This window comes from Babylonia areolata, chromosome 18 (genome assembly GCF_041734735.1).
Source record: "Babylonia areolata isolate BAREFJ2019XMU chromosome 18, ASM4173473v1, whole genome shotgun sequence".
In the NCBI taxonomy this organism is placed as follows: domain Eukaryota; kingdom Metazoa; phylum Mollusca; class Gastropoda; order Neogastropoda; family Buccinidae; genus Babylonia; species Babylonia areolata.
Window position 1 is genome coordinate 20,571,930 of NC_134893.1, and position 24,423 is coordinate 20,596,352.

The window sequence follows — 24,423 nt, forward strand, 5'->3', positions numbered from 1 at the left end:
CAGAGTCCAAGGCAACTTAAAAAAAACACAAATTTAAAAAAAAACAACAACAACAAAACAAACAAAAAACAAAACATATTCAATCAATGCGTGGTGAGAAATTTTGTCTTTTGAACGGTTTACTCGATGTATGAGTTGGTTTTAGATATATGCTTTTGTTCATTAGGGCAGTGTCAGGAGCGAACAACCAACGAAAACCTCCACAAAAAAAAAAAAAAATCCTTTATCAAAGAGATAGAGTACAACTTTGAGTTTTACTCAAAGCTATCTCTGACACAGCAAAAGCGCTCTTATTCTGTCCGGGTGTTTCATTCTTGACGGTGTGTGTTCCGCGGGCTAAAGACTACGGGGACGATACGCGTCCATCGTTACTTCGTGATCAACGTAAACACCCATCCCGTCAAGTAATATTGCCGACAGGGTAGGGATAACCATCCCAGAACAGTAGGGAGAGGGGACCTGTCTATACTGACAACACGAGAACGACACGTAATATGGACAGCGCCGATGCCGAATTAAAGTTGGGTGTCTGCTATTGAACTATGCACATGTTCTGCAAGCTTCGCTCACACATCCAGTTGAGCGCCCACCACAGAATCGTGTTTTACGAACTTCTGGTTGACGTCCGTTGGGTTTTGGATTGACCACCGAATTCAAAGTAAATTGGTCACAAGTAAGTTCTCCACAACTTGACTTTAAGCGTGTAGACCAATATAGGTACTTGAATTCTCAGCATCAGTCTGGGATCCATACCAGCAACAGGACACTGACCGCCTGGAATCAGTCCAACGACGTGCAGCAAGATTCGCACTGAGGCGCTACAGAAACACGTCAAGCGTCTCCGACATGATTAACCAGCTCAAGTGGCCCACTCTCCAACAGCGACGTCAAACAGCAAAACTGGCCATGCTGTACAAACTGCAGTATGACAAGGTAAACATGCCCTCCCTGAAGCAGAAGCTCATTCCATCACCTCTGCGACAACGACGAGCCCACCCAGCACAGCTGTCCTAGATCTTCTGTAGGACACAGTACACACATGCTGGATTCCTCCCAAGAACAATTCGTGACTGGAACGCCCAGCCCCTGACAGCTGTGGGGGCCGATGTTACACTTTTGTATCGAAGTTGTCGCAGTGGCTGCTAAATGATAACTGACCCCCCCCCCCCCCCCCGCCCCCCCTCCGTGAACCACCACCAAAAAAAAAGAGAAGAAAAGGAGGAGGGATAACGGGGAGAAAGGAAAGAGGGAAAAAAGAATAAATAAAAAGAAAGGATTTATGTAATATTTTTAATTCTTAGTGGAGGGATCCTGGATCCTAAAGTTGTGCCAGTCGGAGTTTATCCCACTGGCGTATGTACATCCGTGGGTTTATCCCAGGGGAACGATTCGCCAGCCAGTGGTTCAGCCTAGATACTAAGAAATAAAGGTCCTTTAAAAAAAAATATTATTAATTTTTTTTTCTTTTATTGAGTCAGTGCTTTTTCCTGCAGATCCCCCAAACAGTGACAGAATAATCAAGATGTGACTGTGGTCACTATACGGAAGGATCTTGACTGTGGTCACTGTACGGAAGGATCTTGATTGTGGTCACTATACGGAAGGAAGGATGGAAGTTAATCAGTCAACTCGACTCTCAACAAAGTCTTCCAGTAGGTGAGAACCAGTCAGAAAGCGTGTCATCGGATACGTGTAGAACGGCAATCTGCGGCTCCAGTTCTTTCGTTTGCAGCCAGTTAACGTTTCTAGTTTGCGGCATGCGTCATACTTTAGAGACAGTGTACGCAACCGCTTATTGATGTGAACCAATCACATTTGTTCTGATACAGTGGGCGCTTTAAGCTCACTTTGAACCAATCAGCGTTCGTCAGCCGATAGACAGATCCAATCACTCCGCTTGTTTCTTTGACAAAAATTTAGCTCCGCCTTAACCCAAAACCCACCCTCCCCCTTTTCTAAAAACTAAATTTCATCACTCTCGTATGTGTGAAAAGGTGTGCGAACCCGCGAGTGTACATAGCACACACACACACACACACACAGACACAGGTGTGTGTGTGTGTGTGTGTGTGTGTGTGTGTGTGTGTGTGAACGCGCGCGCGCGCGCGGATTGGTCTTTACAACCCTGATCATTAGTTTCAGTTTTATTTGATTACTTTTGGCCATGTGAGGACACACTCTGACGCCCACTCCAATAATCACTTCCGATGAAAAGACGTGAAACTGAAGAGCAAAGAGAGGAACACGCTGGTGCCCGCGCTCATCACTGATTCACTCCTACCACACAACACGGTGCTGCTGTTTACTGCGGTGTGGAAAAGTTGCTCACAGCCAGCTGAACGCCATTTTCTTTGTCAAGAAGGGAAACTGGTCACGTACTGGTGACTGGCGAAGACAATGGCATAATATGCTTCTCAGCTCCAGCCCGTGCCATCAGAAGTTAACTAGAAGTGATCGTGGGAAAGACAGTGGAGGCAAGCTGTGCATTGCGTTGAAGCAGTTGGAGAAAGATTGGATCGTACGAAGTTGATGCCGCTGTCGAATGTTTCGTGGATTTTTCTTTACATATTCCAAGTCGGTGGCTCCGCCAGCTTTTATAATATATCGCACCGACTTTTTTTTAAGGTTGACATTAAAGAGATCTCACATGAAGCATCACTTACAAAAAAATAGAATAAAAAACAACTGTCAAACCATTCAGCTTTCTGTCGCAGTTGAGCGCGGTTACCGTTTCTCAGTAATCAAACGCAACGGTAAATTTCGGGTAAAGTTTTTGTTTTTGTTGATGATTTTTTCTTCTTCAATATTTCTTAAAAACTAGTCCACAGCTGGATTTCTTGTTTTCATGCGGAGGAAATAGTCCTGTTCACATCAAAACGCGCATAAGTACAAAACTAGCTTCATTTGTGTTCGCACGTGTGTGTGTGCGCATGCGCATGAGCACTTTGGGGGGGGGGGGGGGTGAGTGGTGGGTACAGCTGCATGGGGGAAGGGATATTCCAAATCTCGTCAGCTGCAGATGCATTAAGCTTAAAAAAAAAAAAAGTATTACAATTTATCCTCCAGGATCTGTTCACATAGCTCCATGCCGGCTGCGGGTTAGTATATGTCAGTGAACGATCGGTTGATTCAGTCGAGATCCCCGTCAGAATCCTCAGCATCTTGATTTTATTCACGATGGTATTTTCTATGTGTGTGTGTGGTGTGTGTGTGTGTGTGTGTGTAGTCCAAAAAATTGAATTAATTGCTCCCGAGCTTTGCTTTTTAAGTTTTCAAAGCTTTTATTTCTAAGGGTGTTAAAAATATTCTAAAGATTTGTGTAGTTGAAAAAAAAGAGAATTGAAAATGTATCTTTATGCTTTTGAAATGTTTGAATGTGCATTCCGCATGCTTGTATACATAATTATAGGCTTTCAGTTCATGCCAGCCTTTGCCTTGCCTCAGACATGTGCTGTAGCAAGTTTCTGTGGCCTCACACGCACATTGTCAAGCACTATGTTAGCCGCCTTGTGTTCTGTCCCTCATACCCCCATCCGCCGTTAGATCCCATAATGCTTGCCATGTAGGTCCAAGACATGCATGTTGTTTACAACGCAGCTAACGACATGCAAAGGCCACTGGGGCTGAAAAAAGGAGGGGTGGGAGGCGATATATATATATAGATAGATAGATAGATAGTTAGGTGTGTGTGTTAAAGTTTTGAACTAAAGGAAATCTCGACATGCTCGATCGATCCCTAGTCACAGCCATTCTTAATGTCAAAAGTGGGGGTGATCCGAACTGGATCAAGACGACATATCGAGGCCCAAGACAAATTAGAGGCCCAAAGCGAGACACATAAGTATCGTAGTAAAAGGTCAAAGATCGCAACGATCAGGGACAGGTCAGTGAGTGACCCATTGGGTCACCTTCACTGTACACTCCAGCTGGGTTACTATGACCTGTGACAGATCAACTTAATGTGACCCGTAAAGTCACTGCCACCTTTGACCTGGAAATGTGTCACTTGCTATTAAATTCTGAGTGGAAAAAAAGTTAACTGTTCGTGTTTTAACTTCTCAAAATCGAGTGTACATAAATGTCAGTAAAAACAAAACAAAACAATAACAACAACACACACAAAAAACACCCCGACCAAGAGTGGTGGACCATAAATTCAGGCAGGTAGCCAGAGACAACAATCTGCAATAATCGAAAGACGATGTTCATTCCGTTACTTACCATCATTACGTGGACTGGTGTTGCACTGAACTCTCTGCGCTGCACTTCATTTGACCAGATTGTCACTGAGACGGGCGACTTTCTTTCTTTCGTGAGCTGTTAGGCTAAGTTTGTCCCGTCACGTTTGTCAGAGGATTGCAAGTATGATCGTTAACTATTTGCGTTCCCGTTCTTGGGTAGGTGACCCATTGTCCTGTTCATGTACATTTTCAACGCGCGCGCACGCGCCGTGTTTGTGTGTGTGTGTGTGTGTGTGTGTGCGCGCGCGCGCGTCTTGGGTCATGGTTTCTTTTTTTCCCTGTGTTTCTGTTTGCATGGGGAGCGTGTACCATATTTGATGTGTACTTTATAAAAATGATTATCATTATCACAATCATTGTCCATTATTATTTTTGGGACTAATGCAACGCTCATATCGCATGATATGCACTGGTGTGTAAGTATGGACGAATGAGAAAATACGTTTAGGTGTTCTTATCATTAGCGATGGCGCAATTAAACTGTCTGAGTCTTTGTCTGTCAGCTTGAGTAATGTGTATCATGCATGCGAGCGCTCACGCCTTCATCGTCTTAAAATGTCCAAACAGGGAGAGATGTGGGTTGCACCGTATGTGTGCCTGCGCTGTGTGACACTGACAGACGCAAGACGACTACGTTATTTACTGTATTACTCTTTGTCATAACAGATTTATCTGTGTGAAAATCGGGCTCTCCACGGGGAGAGCGTGTCGCTACAGTACACCACCGTCTTTTTTTTAGATTCATTTTTTTTCTGCCTGCAAGTATATTTTTTTTAATTTTCCTATAAAAGTGAATTTATCCATATAATTTTGCCAGGGACAACTCAAAACGCCAACACACACACAGAGACAAAAAAAAAGAGGTGTAAGTATTTCATGTGTGGCTTGTTGCTTACGCGGTGGGGGTGGTGGGGGCTAGCAAGTGTCCACAGAAACAAGAAAACGCCATCAAAAGTGTTCACGTGTGCAATTACTCCCCTTGGCTCCTGTTGTGTCCGATTTGGAAGCATTCATGCCTGTGTGCAACTAATCTAAGGGGCCTCGCAGGAAATTATAAGATACAGAGTGCCAGTGCAGAGTGGAAAAGTCAGAATCGTTCCAGTCACCACTGACACATGTGAGAAAAACAAACACATCCCTGCACTGAATACTCTCACAATTAGATTCTTAAAAAAAAATATAAAAAAAGGGAAAGAATCCTGCACATATTGAACAAGTAACCCGGATGTCCAATATCTGCCCCCCCCTTTTTTTTACATTAAAAAAATATGTAAACACAGAATATTCCAAACTGCAAACCCCAATGGAAGACATTCACAGTTATTGGTGGGGGAGATGAGAACCAGGGAGGGAGGGAGATGGGGGTGGGGTGGGGGTAGGGGGGCTGGGTGGTGAGGTGGGGATGGGGTGCAAGAAGGAAATCCTTCTTAGAGGGGATGTGGGGGGAGGTGGGAAGGGAGGAGAGAGAGAGAGAGATGCAGCGCATACGCATATGCAGTTTACTACCTGTGTGAGCAAGAGTCACTTACACACGCATGCCATGCCTCGCCATGCCAAGATCACTGCAGTGTCTGCCGCCTTTGTGCACTTCAAAAAGGACAACATCAAACCGCCATGACGACAACATCAAACTGGGGGATAACGAGCAGCAACAAAGGGCATGCTGGGGGTAAAACAGGGAGGGAAAATGAAAACATGCTAAACCATTCCAAAGTTTATAAGTTTAGATGAGTTGTGTGTGTGTGTGTGTGTGTGTGTGTGTGTGTGTGTGTGTGCTTGCTTGGGCAGGCGCACTATTGATACTCTGAACGTCCGCAAGTGTTCTGCTTAGTTGCTGTTGATATGGATCCAATCAAGACAAATGATATGCCTTATTGATCATTCAATTGCTTATGTCTGTGGTGTCCCTAGATATTACCTATTTCGTACTGTGTGTGTCAAATTATCTATTTTCGATGATTACGCATTCTTCTTCTTCCTTTTGTTGTTGTTGTCGAGACTGGGCAACTGGGAAAAAAACACATCCAAGTCACACATATTCTCGACGTGTGTTAACAACATCCCTTAACTGCTGTCGTCAGCCAAATATATGAAAAAAAGAAAAGAAAAAACAGATAAATAATTATTGATGCCAAACGCATGTGTCAGCATAGCTCAAGAGCGTCGTCAGTTCGCCAAGGATGAAACTGGAAATGAAAAGGTTTTTGTTTGTTTTTAAAGGAAGGCGAAGAAGTATTTCAGTTATCATCATTATACCCCCATCACCCCCCTATTCTGGTACGTGAGATGATGTTGGCGTTCGTGCGTGTGTGTGTGTGTGTGTGTGTGTGTGTGTGTGTGTGTGTTTTGCTTAAATAAACACAGCGTTTCAACTCTATACAAGAAGCGAATGTGCGTGGTTTACTTTGTCTTTCATTGCATTACATTCCTCCCCTTCACACATTTACCTGTCAACAACAGCTATCCTCGTTTATCTATCTATCCATCCATCTATCTAAAGTTATATAAAGTTTAAAGTACAATACCTAGAACTTACTGAATATTTAAGACGTTCTTTCCCAGTCAGACAGTCTGAGTCTCCTTTCCTTGTTAAATCTTTAACCCAAGACAAGTATTGCTTCGTGAATGTTTCAGTTTACACGAAACCACGAATGAAAAATCATTCTCGACATTAATTTCTGAATCGACACGTTTAACTACAGGCAGGAACTGACTTTAATCGTCTTCACTACCACCTCACAACTTCCCTTTCTTCGGGAAAACCAGACTTGCCGGGGTCAGGTGGCAGTATCCACATTAAAGCCACAACTACAATTGGTCAGTATTTCCGCTACACCTTCAAAAGTCCCCACACACCCCTCATTCCCCCGCCCCCCAGACACCCCACCCCCACACGATTATAGGAGTTACAGTTATGGAGAAGACCTTTTTATTTATCTATATCATTTATCTATCTTATCATTTAATTATTTATTCATCTATTTACTTAATTATTTAACTCGGCAAATCTGTAGGTACACACGAAACAAAGGTTAAAAACCAGTCCGAATTCACTTCGAAAAGTTACTAGGGTTAAAACCTTTCCTCTTTTATTTGGTGCGCCACGCACTGGACTGGCAAACGTGTCGATCACACATTCTTGCGCGCGCAAAATAATTTACAACAACGTCATCAACAAAGTCGAATGTGCCTACCCTAAACCTCCCAATGTTTCAACTGTCATTCTTCACAGGGTTTCCCTTCTGCAACCCTTGCCAAACCATTTCTACCAAGTTTCAGTAAACTGGTCTGGAAGTTTTCCAAGTGCTATAAAACAAGATTTCGCTTAGCTAGAAGTCAGGAGAGAGAGAGAGAGAGAGAGAGAGAGAGAGAGAAGTGGGGGAGTGAGAGGGTGGGTATGCGGGAGCAATCGATATTAATTTTCCAAAAGGCCGACTGGGGCGGGAGTGGAGGAGTATGGGTTCGGATGTGAGCGTGTGTGTGTGTGTGTGTATGAGGGTGAAGAGAACACGATGCCACCCATCCATCCATGGCTTTTTCGCAGACGGAAATGTGGTAGGAATTTTACGGTACGCAGCGTCTTGTCGCGTCGCCAGGCCCTTCCCATCCCCACCACACTTGGGCGTAAAAAAAGAAGGGGCAGGAGGTGGGGGTGGTTGACTGCAGTCGATAGATAGGTGTCGAGAGGAGGGAAGGGTGTGAGGTAAAGACAAGGAGGGGAAGGGAGGAGGAGGTAGAGACAGGGGGAGGGAGAAAAGTAGGGAGGTAAAAGGGATGAGGGCGAGAGAGGAGAAAGGTAAAGACAGTGGCGGGAAGGGAGGGAGTAAACACAGAGATAAGGGTAAATACGGGGAAAGGGCGGGAGGGAAGAGAAAGGTAGGTAAAGACAGGGAGGGGAAGGAGAGAAGGGAAGGGGAGGGAGGTAGAGACAGGGAGAGGGCAAGGGGGCGAGGGAAGGGTGTAAGGTAGAGACAGGGAGAGGGAAGGGGGAGGTGGTAAGATAGATACAGGGAGAGGGTAATGTAGAGACAGGGAGAGGGTAATGAAGAGACAGGGAGAGGGTAAGGGGGGGGGTAAGGTAGAAACAGGGAGAGGGTAAGGGGGGGTAAGGTAGAGACAGGGAGAGGGTAAGGGGGGGGGGTAAGGTAGAGACAGGGAGAGGGAAGGGGAGGGGGGGGTAAGGTAGAAACAGGGAGAGGGTAAGGGGGGGGGGGGGTAAGGTAGAGACAGGGAGAGGGAAGGGGAGGGGGGTAAGGTAGAAACAGGGAGAGAGTAAGGGGGGGGGGGGTAAGGTAGAGACAGGGAGAGGGAAGGAGAGAGGGGATGAAAGCAGGCAGCGACAGGAAGAGAGGGGAGGAAGGGTAGAGACAGGGAGAGGGAAGGAGAGAGGGACGGAAAGCAGGTAGAGGCAGTAAGAGAGGGGAGGAAGGGTAGAGACAGGGAGAGGGAAGGAGAGAGGGACGGAAAGCAGGTAGAGGCAGGAAGAGAGGGGAGGAAGGGTAGAGACAGGGAGAGGGAAAGAGGGAAGGACAGGGAGGAGGGAGAGAAGAGAGGTAAAGAAAGGGGGAGAAAGGGGAGAGAAAGGGTGGGAGGGAGGTGAACAGAGGGAGAGGGAGGGAGAGAGGGGAGGGATGGAGGTACAGGGTGGGAGAAGGGAGGAAGGAGCAGAGAAAGAATGGATGGGGGAGGAGCGAGTGAGAGATGGAAGGAGAGAAAACAGGAAAACGAAAGGAGGGGCGGGTGGGGTGGAGAGAGAGAGAGAGAGAGAGAGAGAGAGAGAGAGAGAGAGATGGGTGGAAGTTAGGGGCGGGGGTGAGGAGGAGGTTGAGGGCTGAGGGGTGAGACAGAGACAGAGCGGCGGGAGTGAAGGGTGGGATGAGGGTGAGACTGAGTGAGGGAACAGAGAGGACGGGTGAAAGATAGGTCAGGAGAGATGCAGACAGAAAACAAAATCCAATCAACACCCCCCCCCCCCCCCCTGCCCCCTCCTTCCCAACCACCACTCCATTTCGTGCTGGCTCGAACGTGGACAGAATGAGAAAGTTACATACCCCCCCCCCCCTCCCCGCCCCCTTTCGTCCCACTCTCCTTCCTCCTTGGCATCGAAACATCAAGCAGGAAGAATCCACTGTTCTATCTGAGCAGTCTGGTGCGTTCAGTCGGTTACCTTCCACTCCTCTCCTGCCCTACCCTTCCTTCCTCTTTTAGAGCTTTATTTATTTATTCATCTATTCATTTAAATATCCTATGTAAAAGCAAATGGAATTTCAGCACGGGGTGTGTGTTGGTGGTTTTCTGAGACAATGCTTTACGGTTCCTGACAGTCTATACTGCTCATGATAAGCCTGCATGCGCAAAGCGCGCGCGCACACACACGCAGAGAGAGAGAGAAGAGGAGAAATAAATCGCTGGACGCGTCGTGTTATTGTGCCGCGCTGATCAAATTCCAACCGTGCATAATATATGTGTATGAAAAGTCAACATTATCAAGTTAGTTGTAATTTGAGGCGGAATTTTTAGGGTAAAAATACGATGGGCAATCAGCTTAAGCAAAGAAGAAAGGAAGAAAGAAAGAACAAGAGAAGAAGAAGAAGAAGAATAAGAAGAAGAAGTTGAAAGAAAGAAACAAAGAAAATGAACTATAGCGACATAACAACGAAAACCGAGATAGAAACAAAATTAGAAACAGCCCAAATGAACGATCTGTTATATCCTTAAGCGTCACTATTGACCTTAACGTAAAGAGCGTGTTCTAACGGTCAGATGGCACGCGACGGTCTGCAATGTCCCCATCTGTGGGTATTGCCCTTAACGCAAAGATCGAGCGTCTTCTGACAAGCACAAACCAATACCGCGACAGGCTGAGTCTCAGCGCTGGCCTTAACTTTCAAACAACCTCCTCCATCTGAGGTATACAACCCACCTAGACAAGACTTTGTTATAGACGTGGATGTCCTACCAGTGCTTCAGTTTCTCTGTACAGTATTACGGTTTCCAACCTCTATCCAAGCGTCGGATGTGGCCTCGCCAATGGATTTTATTTGTACAACCTTCAGAAGTGGACGAACAAATCGTTCCTCAAGCCAGTACCATCACCAAACTCCACATCTTCCGCACCTCTTCTAAAATACACACACACACCACCTTCTCTGCCCCTTCCCGCCTCCTTTGCAGTTCTCCCGTTTCCACACCTAACGTGGCGATTCTTGGATCAATAAGTGTTGCTTGCTTTCCCCCCTATCCCCTCAGTCCCCAGTTCCTCTATTACTCCCTCTTACCTTCCAACACTGACACCCGATTCGATGCTACACCGTTCTTTCATGTCCACCCAACTGAATGGAAAAAAAAGGGAAGAAAAAAGGTGGGTCAGGGGTGATAGTAAATTGTTTAATGTCCAAGAAGCGAAATGGCGTTAACTGACATACCACAGCACGGCACTGTCATGGAGTTCCCTTATCTTTTTTTTTTTTTTTCACCAAAAAAGAAAATGTCAAAACATCAGTATGAGAAGGTAAAATGTGTGTGTTTTCGTACCAACGAGAAAATTGTCACAGGACAATCTCTTCATCAGTTCCATCTGATGCCTCCCTCCTCCAGAAGACTTGGACATGAAGAAATATTCAACATGTCTCTAACTTAACAGTCAAGGTCATGCTGATCATTTTCACACTGAAGTATTTCACCATTTCTAACCAACCAGTTTCTATTATTTCCTTGCAGCTCTTCTGCAACCTCCTCTTGTATACAACATGTTTGTTGTGTCAAGACATGCTGTATCACAAGTAGCATGTTCTCCTTTTCACTGTGTGTGCTCTGATTTCAGAGAACATAAACATTTATTGAACAGATTGACAAAACAATATTTTCTTCTCTCTTTCTTTTACAATTGGATGCAGGGGTCTCTTTGTTTATCTAAAATAAGGAGATACTGATTTGATTCCCCGCTGGATACATGTATGTTAACCTGAAATGTGACGACAGAAGCTGTTTGGGAATTACTGACACAAGACATAGAGCAACAATATGTGGATTATGTCAAAGTATAACATATGTCCTACTGCTTACTTTCTTAAAAAAAAAATCTTCTTCAATGTAATTCTTTAATGCCTAAATGTGTATGGGAATATCTTATCTATGTCTATATCTATCTATACTGATATAGATATATACATGTGTGTGCGCGCTCACATGCCTTATGGAATCTATGCAAACTCATGCACACAAGCATGAACACATGCATATCCACATGCATTTCATTATGTGGGTCTGTGGAAATCGATTTCATGTTTTTTTTTGGTTTCTGACAATTTAAATTTTAATGCAGGAATTATGCATTGTATTCTGGAAATAAAGGATCCAATTGGGAAGTTACATGCCCCTTCAGAAAAAAAAAAAAAAAAAAAAAAATCATCAAGCAGAGATTTCTAAAATTTACCAATCTGTACCAAAGTTGTGTGTCCGTAATGAGAACAATGCATCTGCACTGCAGGATAACTGCGAATGGTGTGCCTGAACCAAAACTGTACCGAGTTTTCTATATGAATGGTACTCATCTGCACCAAACCTGGGGTCCAATATCCAAGGAAGTCAGTTCTGTGCTGCAGCTGTGTCTCATGTGCATCCATGTTCATGGTGCACATAGTAAACAATCTACCATACCAACATGACGACCAAAAAAAGAAAGAAAAAAGCATAGCAACCAGATATAACTTCCTAACTTTATTTGCTGATGGTTAAGTTGCAAGTGTGTTGGGTTTTTGTTGGTTAATTTGCTGTTCATTCATTAACAGAACACAATGAAAGAGTAATTACAACAACAAGAACAACGAAAGAAACCAAATGCATTCAGAAAAAAACACAACTGAAGAGACGTGGGGGCAAACCAACCAAACTGAGTCATGAATAACAGCTTTATTTCAGCAAACATAACAGACCAGGTAACAAATTACACACCAATTTTACATCTAAATTCAATGCCAAACAAGATTCACACAATCAGACTGTACATTACTTTATAAATTGTTAATATGATACAACAGATATATATATAATTGTTAAAACATGAACTGATAAAACGTGACACTCATTCAATTATGCACAAAGAGAAGATCTAACGTTCACTGCAAAAGCTACCACCAGTGGCCAGCACCCCAAAATGATAATGTGTGAACTGTTGACACGCAGTTGTGTAGTACGGATTGTCTTGCATCAACAGTTATGGAGCAGGACATGAATAACATTCATTTTATATTCATTTTTATGATAACTACAAGATACCTCACATCCTGAATAATATGAACAATAATGGGTGATAGGAATTAAAACTTAAACAGATACAGAAAAGAGCAAAGAGGACACTACTTTCTGACTCAGTCAAACATGAGAAAGGAAATCACTAGTAATTCCATGCACAGTCTGTTTCAATATCATCACCAGCTATCAGATATTGGTTTCAGAAAATTCTCAGTCAGCTCAAAGAGAGGAGTGAAAAGCGAAATGATTCTGTGAATGAAAATGGCTTGCTTTAAATGGAAACTGCGGTCTAACAAAAGAACCCCTCCAACGCCACAAAAAAGACGAACAAATAAACAAACACTGTATCCAAATGGCATTCAGTCTATTTCTGGGTCCTCCACAAGAGAACTAAGAGTGTTGGATTTGCAGCCAAAGCAAGTGGTGGCCATTCCATCCTACTGGCGACTCATCAGACTCCTCAACTGGTTGTCATGGCCAGCCTCCACAGTCCCTAAAGCATGGAGTGTCCATCACTTGTTTTGGTTTCCCATGCACACCATCTCCTTTGTGGAGGACCCAGAGACATGTTGAGTGCCTTTTCAATATATATTTGTCTTGCTCCTTTTTCATGACTTTTTTTTTTTCAAACCAAGATGTTTCCTCTCACAGTTCCTTTCCTCTCCTTGGTCTGAGCTGGCACGAGAAGAAGACGAAGAAGAAGAAGAAGAAGAAGAAGAAGAAAAGGAGTGATAGAGCTGATACTGGCCACAATGGATTGGCACAGACTTCAGAAGGCAAGTGATTTCTGTCATGTTTAGAATGGTTGCTGCTCTCCCTGTGTGATGCAGCCTGTCAGCCTGTTCACTGTGTGCTACAAATGGAACAACACTTGTCCAGCTGAAGGGGAAACTCTTACTAAGTAAAAGTGTGATCTTTCCTTCCTTTTCTAATGCTCCAGTTTTTAACTGTTGTTGCAGATATAGATCTATACATATTAAGTGTCTTGAACCAGATGTTCTTGTTATTTGTACATAAATGATGCTGGTTTTGGCAATTTCCCCAAGCTTAGAGTTCAGATCTTCCATGAATTATGAAAAGCAAGTATACGACTATCATGAAGGAATATGTCCAATTTTGACAGTCATTAGAAGCTGAATGCAGAGAGCAGACTTTAAATATTCACCCCTGAAAGTCAAACTGAGCAAAGCTAGGTAAGAGAAACCCCCACATTATAATCTGTGTATGATAACTCGGCATGGAATGATGGCAAGGCATATAATGTCAATGGGGAGTGATGGGCTGAATACTGTTTATGAAAACAAAGCCAACTTTGGGAACAGCAATTTCAATGTGACTAGCTTTGAATATTACAGTGACAAAAATCCCTGACAAGTTTATGACAGAATCAAGTAGTATGATCAGTGCACAATCTGTGAACACGCCTTGGAAAACAGATAGCAGCGTCTGATACAGACACGTGGGCATGTCACACCAACTCCATTTACACATTGTGCAACTCAAAACTGAGAAGAAAAAAAGCATTTCATTCTATTTGTATGGTGTTCCTAACAGTTAAAAAAAAATTATATGAAATCTTATGACAGTAAATGAACAAAAATATGCTGGTTTAAAAACATACAAAAAGGTGGGGCATGTTGGTACTGGTGTGAGCAGTGCTTAAGTCTGCTGAGTGGCACTGTCTAAGGACTTTGCCTGTGATCAGGGGGTGAGGTAGACGTTGATGTGCATTCTGTACGTTATTTCACTAACACCTGTCTCTGCTGTCTGCTGTGCTATGACAATGCTGATGTTTTTCAATAATTAGTGAAAAAAGATGCTGAACTACATGCTTTACCAGTTTTGTGGAATCTGCACCACCTGAAACGTCTGCGGTAGAGAATCTAGGGGTATGTTTCAGTATGGAAATAACACAACACTTGCTTTTTCATCAAAGAATCCAGGGGAAGATTTCAGAATGAAAATAATGCTATTGTGCTTGCAGTGAAGAATCTGTGGTAAGTTTCAGTATGAAAATGGGTGTGTTTCAGAATGAAAACAACCCTGCACTGCCCTTTCAACTGGAAAAGTCTGCTGCACAACTCATGAGCTAATCAAATGTTCATTTGTAAAATAAATACCGGTAACTCAGATAGCACACTGTAGTGTGAGAGAGAGGTAGGTAGGAAAGGAGCGAGCGAGCGAGCGGGAGAGAGAGAGAGAGAGAGAGAGAGAGAGAGAGAAAACAAAGAAGAAATGGAATGTGTGTGAGACAGCTAGCAGATTTTTTCAGTTTTCTGCTTCTGCTTTACTTCAAAAATCTAAGAATGCTCTCTCTACATCTGCCCCTGACCTCCCAAATTTGAAGGGAAAAAAAAAAGAAAAAAAAGAAGAAAAATAAAGAAACAAATTTCATACGATAAACTAGTCTGAACAGAATGAAAAACATGTTTTGACAATCCTGGCTTTCCATTTGTTGTGTCATAGGTTGCAGTGGCAAAAAAAAAAAAATGCAGACTATGAAAACATAGTCATGTATTAGGCCACAACATGTCATGGAAAATGTTATACGGCAGTCAACAGCGTGACAACATACCTCATCTCTCTGAATGAATTTGCACATTTTCATGGCCACACACACACACACACATACACACTAACTCAACTTCAAGTACACAAACTCACATGCATGAGTACTCACATGCTCCTACTTGCACACAACGTAACCATTCTTGAAAACTACTGCTTTTCGAATTCAACAAGCAGATTCAACGGATATGTCATGGTATGGCATGGAATGTACATGAATGACCTTGCATTCAGGCACTGACTTGCACCAGAGGGGCTACACTTTCTGGCACACAGTGCCGAGTGGAATGATTATATTCTTTCGGGACTTGCTGAACATTCTGCAGCAGCAGACAAGACATTGTCTTTACCGTATCAAAAGTCATGAACACAGTTTGTCATCTGTTCCTTACACTGTTCCACAAAAACAGCAAGATACCTGGCATTAATTTAATTAAAAAAATACTTGAGAGTAATGCTGTTCTCACATATAGCACAAACATTTATTTATTCCGCTTCATATGAGTTGCTGCACATCCTCTCCAGAGGACAAAAAAAGAAAAAAAAAGGGCGTCTAAAAAAAGTTAAATGATGCAGCTCAGATTTTTTGCCTACAAGCGCATGTTAAATGGTACTGTACACATGATTCAGTTCAGTACAATGCTTTTTCGTGGAAAAGATAATCTGATAAAATTTATGAAAATAAATGCCTTTACTGGAAGGATTAATATATATGTATATTCTATGAATACTGACTGAGAGGGGAAAATTCTATTCCATATATATATATCACCACACAGTGAAAATAGGTAACCCTTTTATAAGTGTACTTTTGATATGCCTCAACATCACAAGTGAAGCATATCTCATTTATCTTTCTTTTCCGGGGGTGGGTGGGTGCGGAGGGTATAATACAGAAAGAAAAAAAATTAATGGTCAAAAGAACAAAACTTGAGACAAGTCTTCCATACCATGACATTATCCATACTGCTGATCTCACTCATTCATTTTATACAGTATACTGCTGATCTCATTCATCATTTATTTGAAACAGTGTTACATCCACCCATACTCTTCCCTCATGATATTAACACTTACACTGATGTGAGTGGGACTGATCACATGAAGGAATCTCCGTCAGAGTGAGAGAAAGAGAGAGAGTCAGTGAGAGAAAGAGGGAGACAAGAGTGAGAGAGAGGATCATGTGCACAGATGTGTAATTTAACATGGCTTTTAGCAAAGCAAGCTGACATGTTTTTCTTCTTTGTGTACGACTACATAAATAAAAGTGTTGAATAGCACAGTGCACAGATTTATAGTGAAATGACTGCTTCAGAGACAGAGAGAGAGAGAAAGAGAGAGAGAGAGAGTGTGTGTGTGTGTGAGATATATATATATATATATATATATATATATATAGAGAGAGAGAGAGAGAGAGAGAGAGAGAGAGCGACAGAGGGAGAGACAGATCAAGAGAAATAAACAAAAGCAAGGAAAAGAATCTTGAAGCAAAAGTTTTCACATGCATATTGGTAATGTAATGACATAACAAGAGCTGTGGTTACACTTTGAAAAAAAAAAAGCATTTAACAAACCCAAACTGAGATCAAAGTAAACATTACATCACATTTATATTTTCAAAAAAAAGAGGAAAGCAAGTTGCAAAAAAACAAAACGAGCAAAAAATATTCACACACAGATATGTCACAGGCAAGTCAATGCTGAGAGCAGAAGAAGGAGGAGGAGGAGGAGGAGTAGGAGGAGGAGCAGGAAGAAGACGACAGTCACTCCATCCCCCCTCACAGGCACTATCCCACATGCAGTCACGCCGATTCAGGGAAGGCTATCATGCTTTTCCCTTCATGCTCACACACATCACATCTGGCAGCACAAAGTAACAGGCCAGCTTATCTCAGTCAGTCACCGCTTTCCACTCCACACTGGCTCCAAGTCAGAAGAAGAGAAGCGTATGTATGAAGCCACCCACACACAAAAAGAATGATACAATAAATAAAATTACAAAAAAAAAAAAAGAAAAGAAAAAAAAGAAGATAAATATAGCATGCAGCAAAGAAACACGTTGATCTTCACACACTGATGTTTTTTTTCTCACCCTGTCATTTAAAAAAAAAAAGAAAGAAAAGAAAGACACAGGTACACCAAATGCACCAACTCAAGAACCATCCACTGAAAAACACAAGAATGAAAAAGAAACCAAGGCATCTCTGAACTCAAGTCTCCAACGAACGTGAAAAAAAAAAACGGCAGACACTTTTTTGCCCTCACCTCCAGCGGCTGTTCTTTTCTTCTCTTTAAACAGTGACTGGCAGGAGGGTTACATGATGAGCAAGACTGTTAGATATCCAGCATGCAAATGACAGGTAAGAAGCCAGGACAGGGCAACGGGCAGGTGGGTGGCTGGGTGGGTGGGAGAATAGGAAGGGGGTGGGGGGGTGGGGAGGGGGTGTACAGAGCAGGCAGACAGGAAGCTGCACCACTCCGACTTTCCTTATCACAGATGGGTCAGTCTTTGTTTTTTTGCTGGGTCAGTTTTTTTTTTTCCATTGTTTTTTGTTTTTTTGTTTTTTCGTCACAGAGAACTACTAGAGAGATGAGACCTGGGTACATGGCAGTGTGTAATGGGGGTCTGACAGAGAAGCTTGCTTGCAGCAGCTGTCATCCTCACAACCAACTTTTCAAATCATATCTGTCAGCAGACCGTTTTTTGTATGGGTGTGTATGTTTGTTTGTTTTTTTTTTTGTTTTTTTTTGTCTTTGTTCTTTGAAATACCACAACTGCTTAATACAGTGAGAGGGCCTCATGAGGTAACCACCACTGGTGTTAAGTCTCTCCTGCACATCCTTATTCAAGGTTGTACCAGTCAACTTCTTTTTGTGTCATATCACTCCTCAACTGTCCTCTGCCTCCACAAACCACACAATGGATATGAACACAATTCACCGAGTTGCATGTATCAATTTACAACTGGCAAAGAGGATTTTCATGTCTTTCCCCCAGTTCTACTCATCACCGTGACAGTTTGGAGTCGCTGAAGCATGTGAAAGAAACAGAATTTGTTTCTTACTTTTGCCCCTTTCACAGGCAATGACCTGCTGCAGGAGTTGCTGTAGCACCTAACAGGACCATGGGAGGGGGTGAGGGGGGGAAAGAGAGAGTGGTGTCTGCACACAGCAGTGGTGGGGGGGGGGAGGGTTTAGCTGTTAGGGGCAAGCAAGGAACAGGAAGAGGGAGGGGGGGAAGCAAGGGGGAAGGGGGGGGGGGCATCAGCTAGGTCAACTGCTGGGACTTACCGGCACCTGTTCACAGTCCGCTGCCTGCGACAGAGGGGGTCTGGTGGGTGCGCCCTCCCCGCCGCTGGCCTCCTGCTGGCCCTCCTCACACACACCCTGCGGGTTTGCATACAATGACGCCTCTGCCCCGCGACCGCTGCTGCTGCCGCCACCGCCACCCTCGTTTTTGTTGGGCTTGCGCTGCAAGGACCGGATGCCACGCAGGTTACTCTTTTTCGGCTTGGGAGACGACTCGGCTGTGCCCTCCCCTGAGCCCGCCTTGAGCTGAGCAGCAGAGTCTTTCGATGTGTCTGTGGGGGAGTTGGGGCAGGAGGGTTTGCTGTTGGAGGCTGAGGGGGGCTCCCCCCCGTTCTCCGCAGAGGCCTCTTGCAGCGCCGGGGTGGGCACCGACTTGCAGCGCTCCTGCTTGGTGGAGTCACTGCGCCCTTTCTGCCCGGCATCCAGGGCCAGGGGGGAGGTGGCCTTGGCCCCCGCTGTGGGGTGCGACTGGGTTTTGCGCAGGGCCGAGTCGCGGGGTAAGCTGCCGAACTCCGGGGCTGATCTGTGGACATCACATTACCTGTGTGCAATCAAGCCATGTTAGCAGTCCGTTAGAAACTGTTGTCAATGCACAGGATCCACACACGATCAGGGGACTTTCAAATCATTCAACACACGACAGATGTTCACAAAATCACAGACAAATATTGAGTGCGTTGTTGTTGACGAGACTGTGATGAAAACCATGATCACATACTATCATTATCTATGAAAACGTGTAATGAAAGCCATAATCACATACTATCATTGGCATTATTCATGAAAATGCATTGTATTCATCTCATGTTATATCATATTTCTCTGTGTGAAGTTCTTGTGGCTCTCTCTCCATTAGAGCTTCTGTTGCACAGTACCAGTGCCACCCACTTTTTTCTACTTTCCTGTCTGTTTATTTTTATCATTTCCTCCACGTAACAGTGGATTTTTGCACAGAACTTTGCCAGGAGAGACTCGCTTCCTGTTGTGGGTTCTTTTACAAGGCAACGTAACATAATGTATGCTGCACATGAGATCTAAGTTGACTGTCTCATCCGAAAGACCAGCACCCTGACAACTCCAAGAAAGAAGAGAAAAGAATCCTGGTCCTCAAGTGTCTGGAACCTGACACACATGCTTTCAAGTTGGATGTTCTTTACAGCAAACCACTGCAGCACTATTTCTGCTCTGAAAAAAGATGATACAGTTTAATCAAAAGAAGAATTGTTGAAAAACAAACAAGAAAATGTTATTTCTGAAAAAACAAACAAACAAAAAAATGATGCATTACTCTTTCTTTCCAAACCTCAAACATGTGCACAAAACCCCCTAAACTTTTATCTGATACTGGTATTTGGAAGGCACAAAACTGTGCCTAAAAAATCCTGACCTCTGCAAATGTGCTCTTGCACATGCACAACACCCACCCACACAAAAGCAAGCAATCTTTAACAGCTTGTTCATGCATGCATACGCACTGACAAACATTCACAAAATAAAGGAAAAAATGTGCTCACAGTTCTTTGGTGAGCTCCTTCTGGTAGGCAATAGGTGACTGCAGAGCTGGAACACACAACTTGACAATTATTTTGGGGATCACTGATGTAACTGACCCATTAAAAGAAAATACTATCTGTTACTTTGGGGATCGCTGATGTAACTGACCCATAAAATGAATATACTGTTACTTTGGGGACCACTGATGTAACTGACCCATAAAATGAACATACTATCTGTTACTTTGGGGATCACTGATGTAACTGACCCATAAAATGAACATACTATCTGTTACTTTGGGGATCACTGATGTAACTGACCCATAAAATGAACACACAATCTATTACTTTGGGCATCACTTATGTAACTGACACGTTAAATGAACATACAATCTGTTACTTTGGGGATCACCGGTGTAACTGACCCATAAATGAACATAGTATCTGTTACTTTGGGGATCACTGATGTAACTGACCCATGAAATGAACATACTATCTGTTACTTTGGGGATACTGATGTAATTGACCCATGAAATGAATGTACAATCTGTTACTCTGGGGATCATTGATGTAACTGACATGTTAAATGAACATACAATGTTACTCTGGGGATCACTGATGTAACTGACATGTTAAATGAACATACAATCTGTTACTCTGGGGATCACTGATGTGACTGACACATTTAATGAACACACAATCTGTTACTTTGGGGATCACTGATGCAAGTGACCCGTGCTACTGTGGGGATCACTGATATACATACAATCTGACAGTTACTGTAGGGATTACTCACATATCTACAATCTGACGGTTACTTTGGGGATCACTGACATACATATAATCAATTACTTTGGGGATTACTGATGTATACGCAATCTGACAGTTACTTTGGGGATCACTGACGTATATACAATCGAACAGTTACTTTGAGGATAACTGATGTACATACAATCTGACAGTTACTTTGGGGATCATTGATGTATATACAATCTGACATTCACTTTGGAGATCATTGACGTATATGAAATCTGACATTTGCTTTGGGGATCACTGACGTATATGCAATCTCACAGTTACTTGGCTATAAATTCACTGACCCTATGACCATAAAAGGCAACATGACATTTAACTAACATTTTTAACCTTTAATCAGTATTCATGATAACTCCCCCACCTCCCAATCTATTCCAGAGGAGGAGATTACAGGCAGACAGAGAGAGAGAGACAGATGGACAGAGACACCGAGCGAGTGAGAGTGAGTGATCAGAGACATGTATAAACAGAACAGACAGACGAGAAGATGTGTGTGTATGGAGGGAGGGCAGGGTGGGCCACAAGAAAAATGACCTCGCAGGAAGTCCCCCTGCATGTCGAGGATGGAGCGTATCTCCTTGATCCACGTCTCCTTGACCTCTTCCGACGGGGCCTGCACCACGTACTTGTTGTCAGAGCCGGGCGTGCGGTCGATAAGCACAAACCTGAGTGGCTCCCCTTCCACTGTGTTGGTCATGGCCATCTTGTTCACCTGCACACACAGGTGTGTGGGAATGACTGCTGTGTTGTGTTGCACTTCACTGTATTGCACTGCACTGAACTGCAATGCGTTGTATTGTATTGTATTGCATTATACTGTTTTGTACTGTATTGCATAGCATTGTATCATACTGTACTGCATTGTACTGTTTTGTGATGTATTATATTGTATTACTCTTTGTCTTAACAAATATCTCTATGTGAAATCTAGGAAGCGTGTCGCTACAGTGCTGTGCCCCCCACCCCTGTTCTCTCTCTTTTCTTCAGCCTGCAGGTGTTTTTGTTTTCCTGTTATGAGTTTAAGACACAGAGACGACACAGTGAAAGGAACTTGTTCACAGCACATACACACATAAAATACACACACACACAGAGCAAATTTCATCCTCAGTACTTCAGTTCTTGCGCAAGCAGACCCACTGACCCACTGCTTTGTCCTACATATATACTGTATATAGACATACACTCACAGGAAAACACGAAAAACAAGCATGTTAAAATAAAGTAAAATACTGAGTGCAAAATGAGTGTCAATGGCCTTCATGTTGTGCGAGTGGCCAGGGGAAAAGAAAGATAGATTTATCAGTATTTTAAAAATTGTTATCATCATTATTGTTATTAATTCTATTGGTATTATTATCACTGATAAGAATACAGGGTCTATTTCCATCAGAGACCAAACACAAAGAACCAATCATTTGCACAACAGACAAACAATACCTAGTGCAAGGGAAGGATGAAAATCAACAGTGGAGGGTCATCATAGGATGGCTGCCCCTTGGAGAGCATGTGTCCAGAAGGTCATTTCAATTGGGCACAGACCTCAGTCATGTTCAACAGCCTGTGGTGTGTAGCTTCTTATGACTAGAAATTGTTAACTAGGTGGGTCAGCAGCAGAATGTTAAAAAAAAAGGTGGCAAACACTGGACCATTCCCAGAGCCAACCCCTTTTTTGTTTTGATTGTTTTGTTTTAAATTCACCTTTTCCTCCTTTTGTCCTGAAGTGATGGATGTAAAGAAGCAAAAATACTTATTCCACTTCCCTCATTAAACAAATTCGTCATTTTTATCATTACACCCAGACAGACCTTGAGGCTGTTTTTGTAGATGTAACTGGCGTTGGAGAAGTCACCCTTCTTGCGCTCGATGACCTCGCTGAGGATGATGATCTGCTCAAACAGGAACACGCGCCGCTCCTTGGCCTTCTGCGGTAAGCCCGCCACCACCTCGTGCACCAGCAGTGTGTCCTGGCGACATGCCACACCATGGAATAAAATGTCTTTAGAATGTCTTTATTACCAAGAGTACTGGGGTCACAAGGAATATCTAGCATAGAGCAAGGTGGAAGGGTTAGGAACATAGACAGTAAAAACATTAATCGGAAATCATATACAAATACAGTAGGACTCAAGGCGCATATCCATGTACATTTGAGAGCTTGTGCATTGTGCATGCACACCCTCAATCATGCGCAGATGCCCTGCCCACCACTCACCCCCTCCCACACACTCTGAGCATTATATCAATGCATGTGCTCTCTTGAACATATTCCGCACATTACACAATACATACAGACAGGGCTGATCACTACATCTACTGTTAAATGGTTGCTCTTTTACACATGCTGGGATGGTTCAGGTGAATGGGCACTGACTGTTTTGGGGAAAAAGCTGCTGACCCGAGGGGAGCATCTCAAAAACCCTGAAAACTGGATGTGATTCATTCTGAGTGACTTTGGCATTCTGAGTGACTTTGGCTTTCTATGTAACCGCTTGTAGTATACGTAGTCTAGTCTAGAGATAGTAGGTCAGACCCAATAATCATGGCATTTTTTGCAATTCTGTTCTCAGCTGTGATTTCTGCTTTAGAAATGTTTCTGTGCCATACAATGACAGCTCTGCACAAGTCAACCATGACTTCATTATTAAAATGTCACAGGGCAATCAGAACTGTCCATTTTGAAAAAAAACAACAACAACCCTGTTTTGCAACAGATCCAGATAACTTTACTGCAACAGTGAATTTAGTTCACACGCAGCCTGTCCAACCCAAGAATATGTTTTGCTGATGAAGGCGGTGAGAGACGCACAAATATATACCAAACTGAGTTGAAAGTTTTGGATTCCGAGTCAAGAAAACTTCTACTATATGAGATACACTTTCATTTCATTTGTCCTCACATGAAACCCTTAGAGATGTATGAATCAAATTTCATTTGACCTAGGATGAAACCCTTAGAGATGTATGGGTTTCAAAAACACACCAAGAAACCTAACCTTCTAGTCAACTGTCGATGTTAAGATTGACTCTTTTAATGTCAAATCTGAATAAATGTTTCACAAAAAAAGGCTAGCATTCTTTATGCATAAAGCATCAACCTTATGGCAAAGCTGTAACAACACTATGACAGGGAGGTAACAGTATTTACTATAAATAAAGGGAGCAAACATCTTGACACTATCTCTTAAGGTAAACTGTTTAACATATAAAAAACAACCCACCAATACTGCATCAAATAATCAGTATGTTAATTACGATTCAACCGAAATGTAACAAACAATCAACATACCTGAAGCAATAGGTTTCCCTGTGCTGTAATCTTGCCCTGAAATCAGATTAAAAAAAAAAAAAAAAAAAAAAAAAAATCACTGGAATGTCTTAAAGCAACTGCTATCAGAGATCACAAATTATGAAAATAAAAGCCAGGAGCATTATTTACTTTCAAACCACAGGTGACCAAAAACAAAACATAAAACATACACACACATGCCAAAAAAACAACAACAAAAAACCAAAAACACATACGAACAGTGTAAAAATTATTTTCATGGTACCTGTAGATGCATAAAAAAAAACAACAACAAATAAAACAAAACAAACAAACAAAAAACACACACACAAAACTGCTTGTCAATTTTATTCATTTATTCATCTATTTATTCATTTGTTTTTGATTCACGCTCTGCATGGAGAGAAGAGGTAAAAGGATTTCGATTTAGAATTGGTAAAGTGTGCAAAAAGTG

The 24,423-nt window shown here is 42.8% G+C and overlaps 1 protein-coding gene across 1 annotated transcript in view; it reads right to left on the reverse strand.

The window, feature by feature from the left end:
* Nucleotides 1-24,423, reverse strand: part of LOC143292557 (kalirin-like) — a 217,883-nt gene that overhangs the window by 23,562 nt on the left and 169,898 nt on the right. The window contains exons 50-54 of the mRNA XM_076602964.1: nt 23,970-24,005; nt 22,489-22,647; nt 21,215-21,392; nt 19,886-19,931; nt 18,354-18,894 (exon numbers count right to left, since the gene is read on the reverse strand). Coding sequence (XP_076459079.1) covers nt 18,354-18,894; nt 19,886-19,931; nt 21,215-21,392; nt 22,489-22,647; nt 23,970-24,005 — 960 coding nt within the window. The remainder of the gene's footprint in view (nt 1-18,353; nt 18,895-19,885; nt 19,932-21,214; nt 21,393-22,488; nt 22,648-23,969; nt 24,006-24,423) is intronic.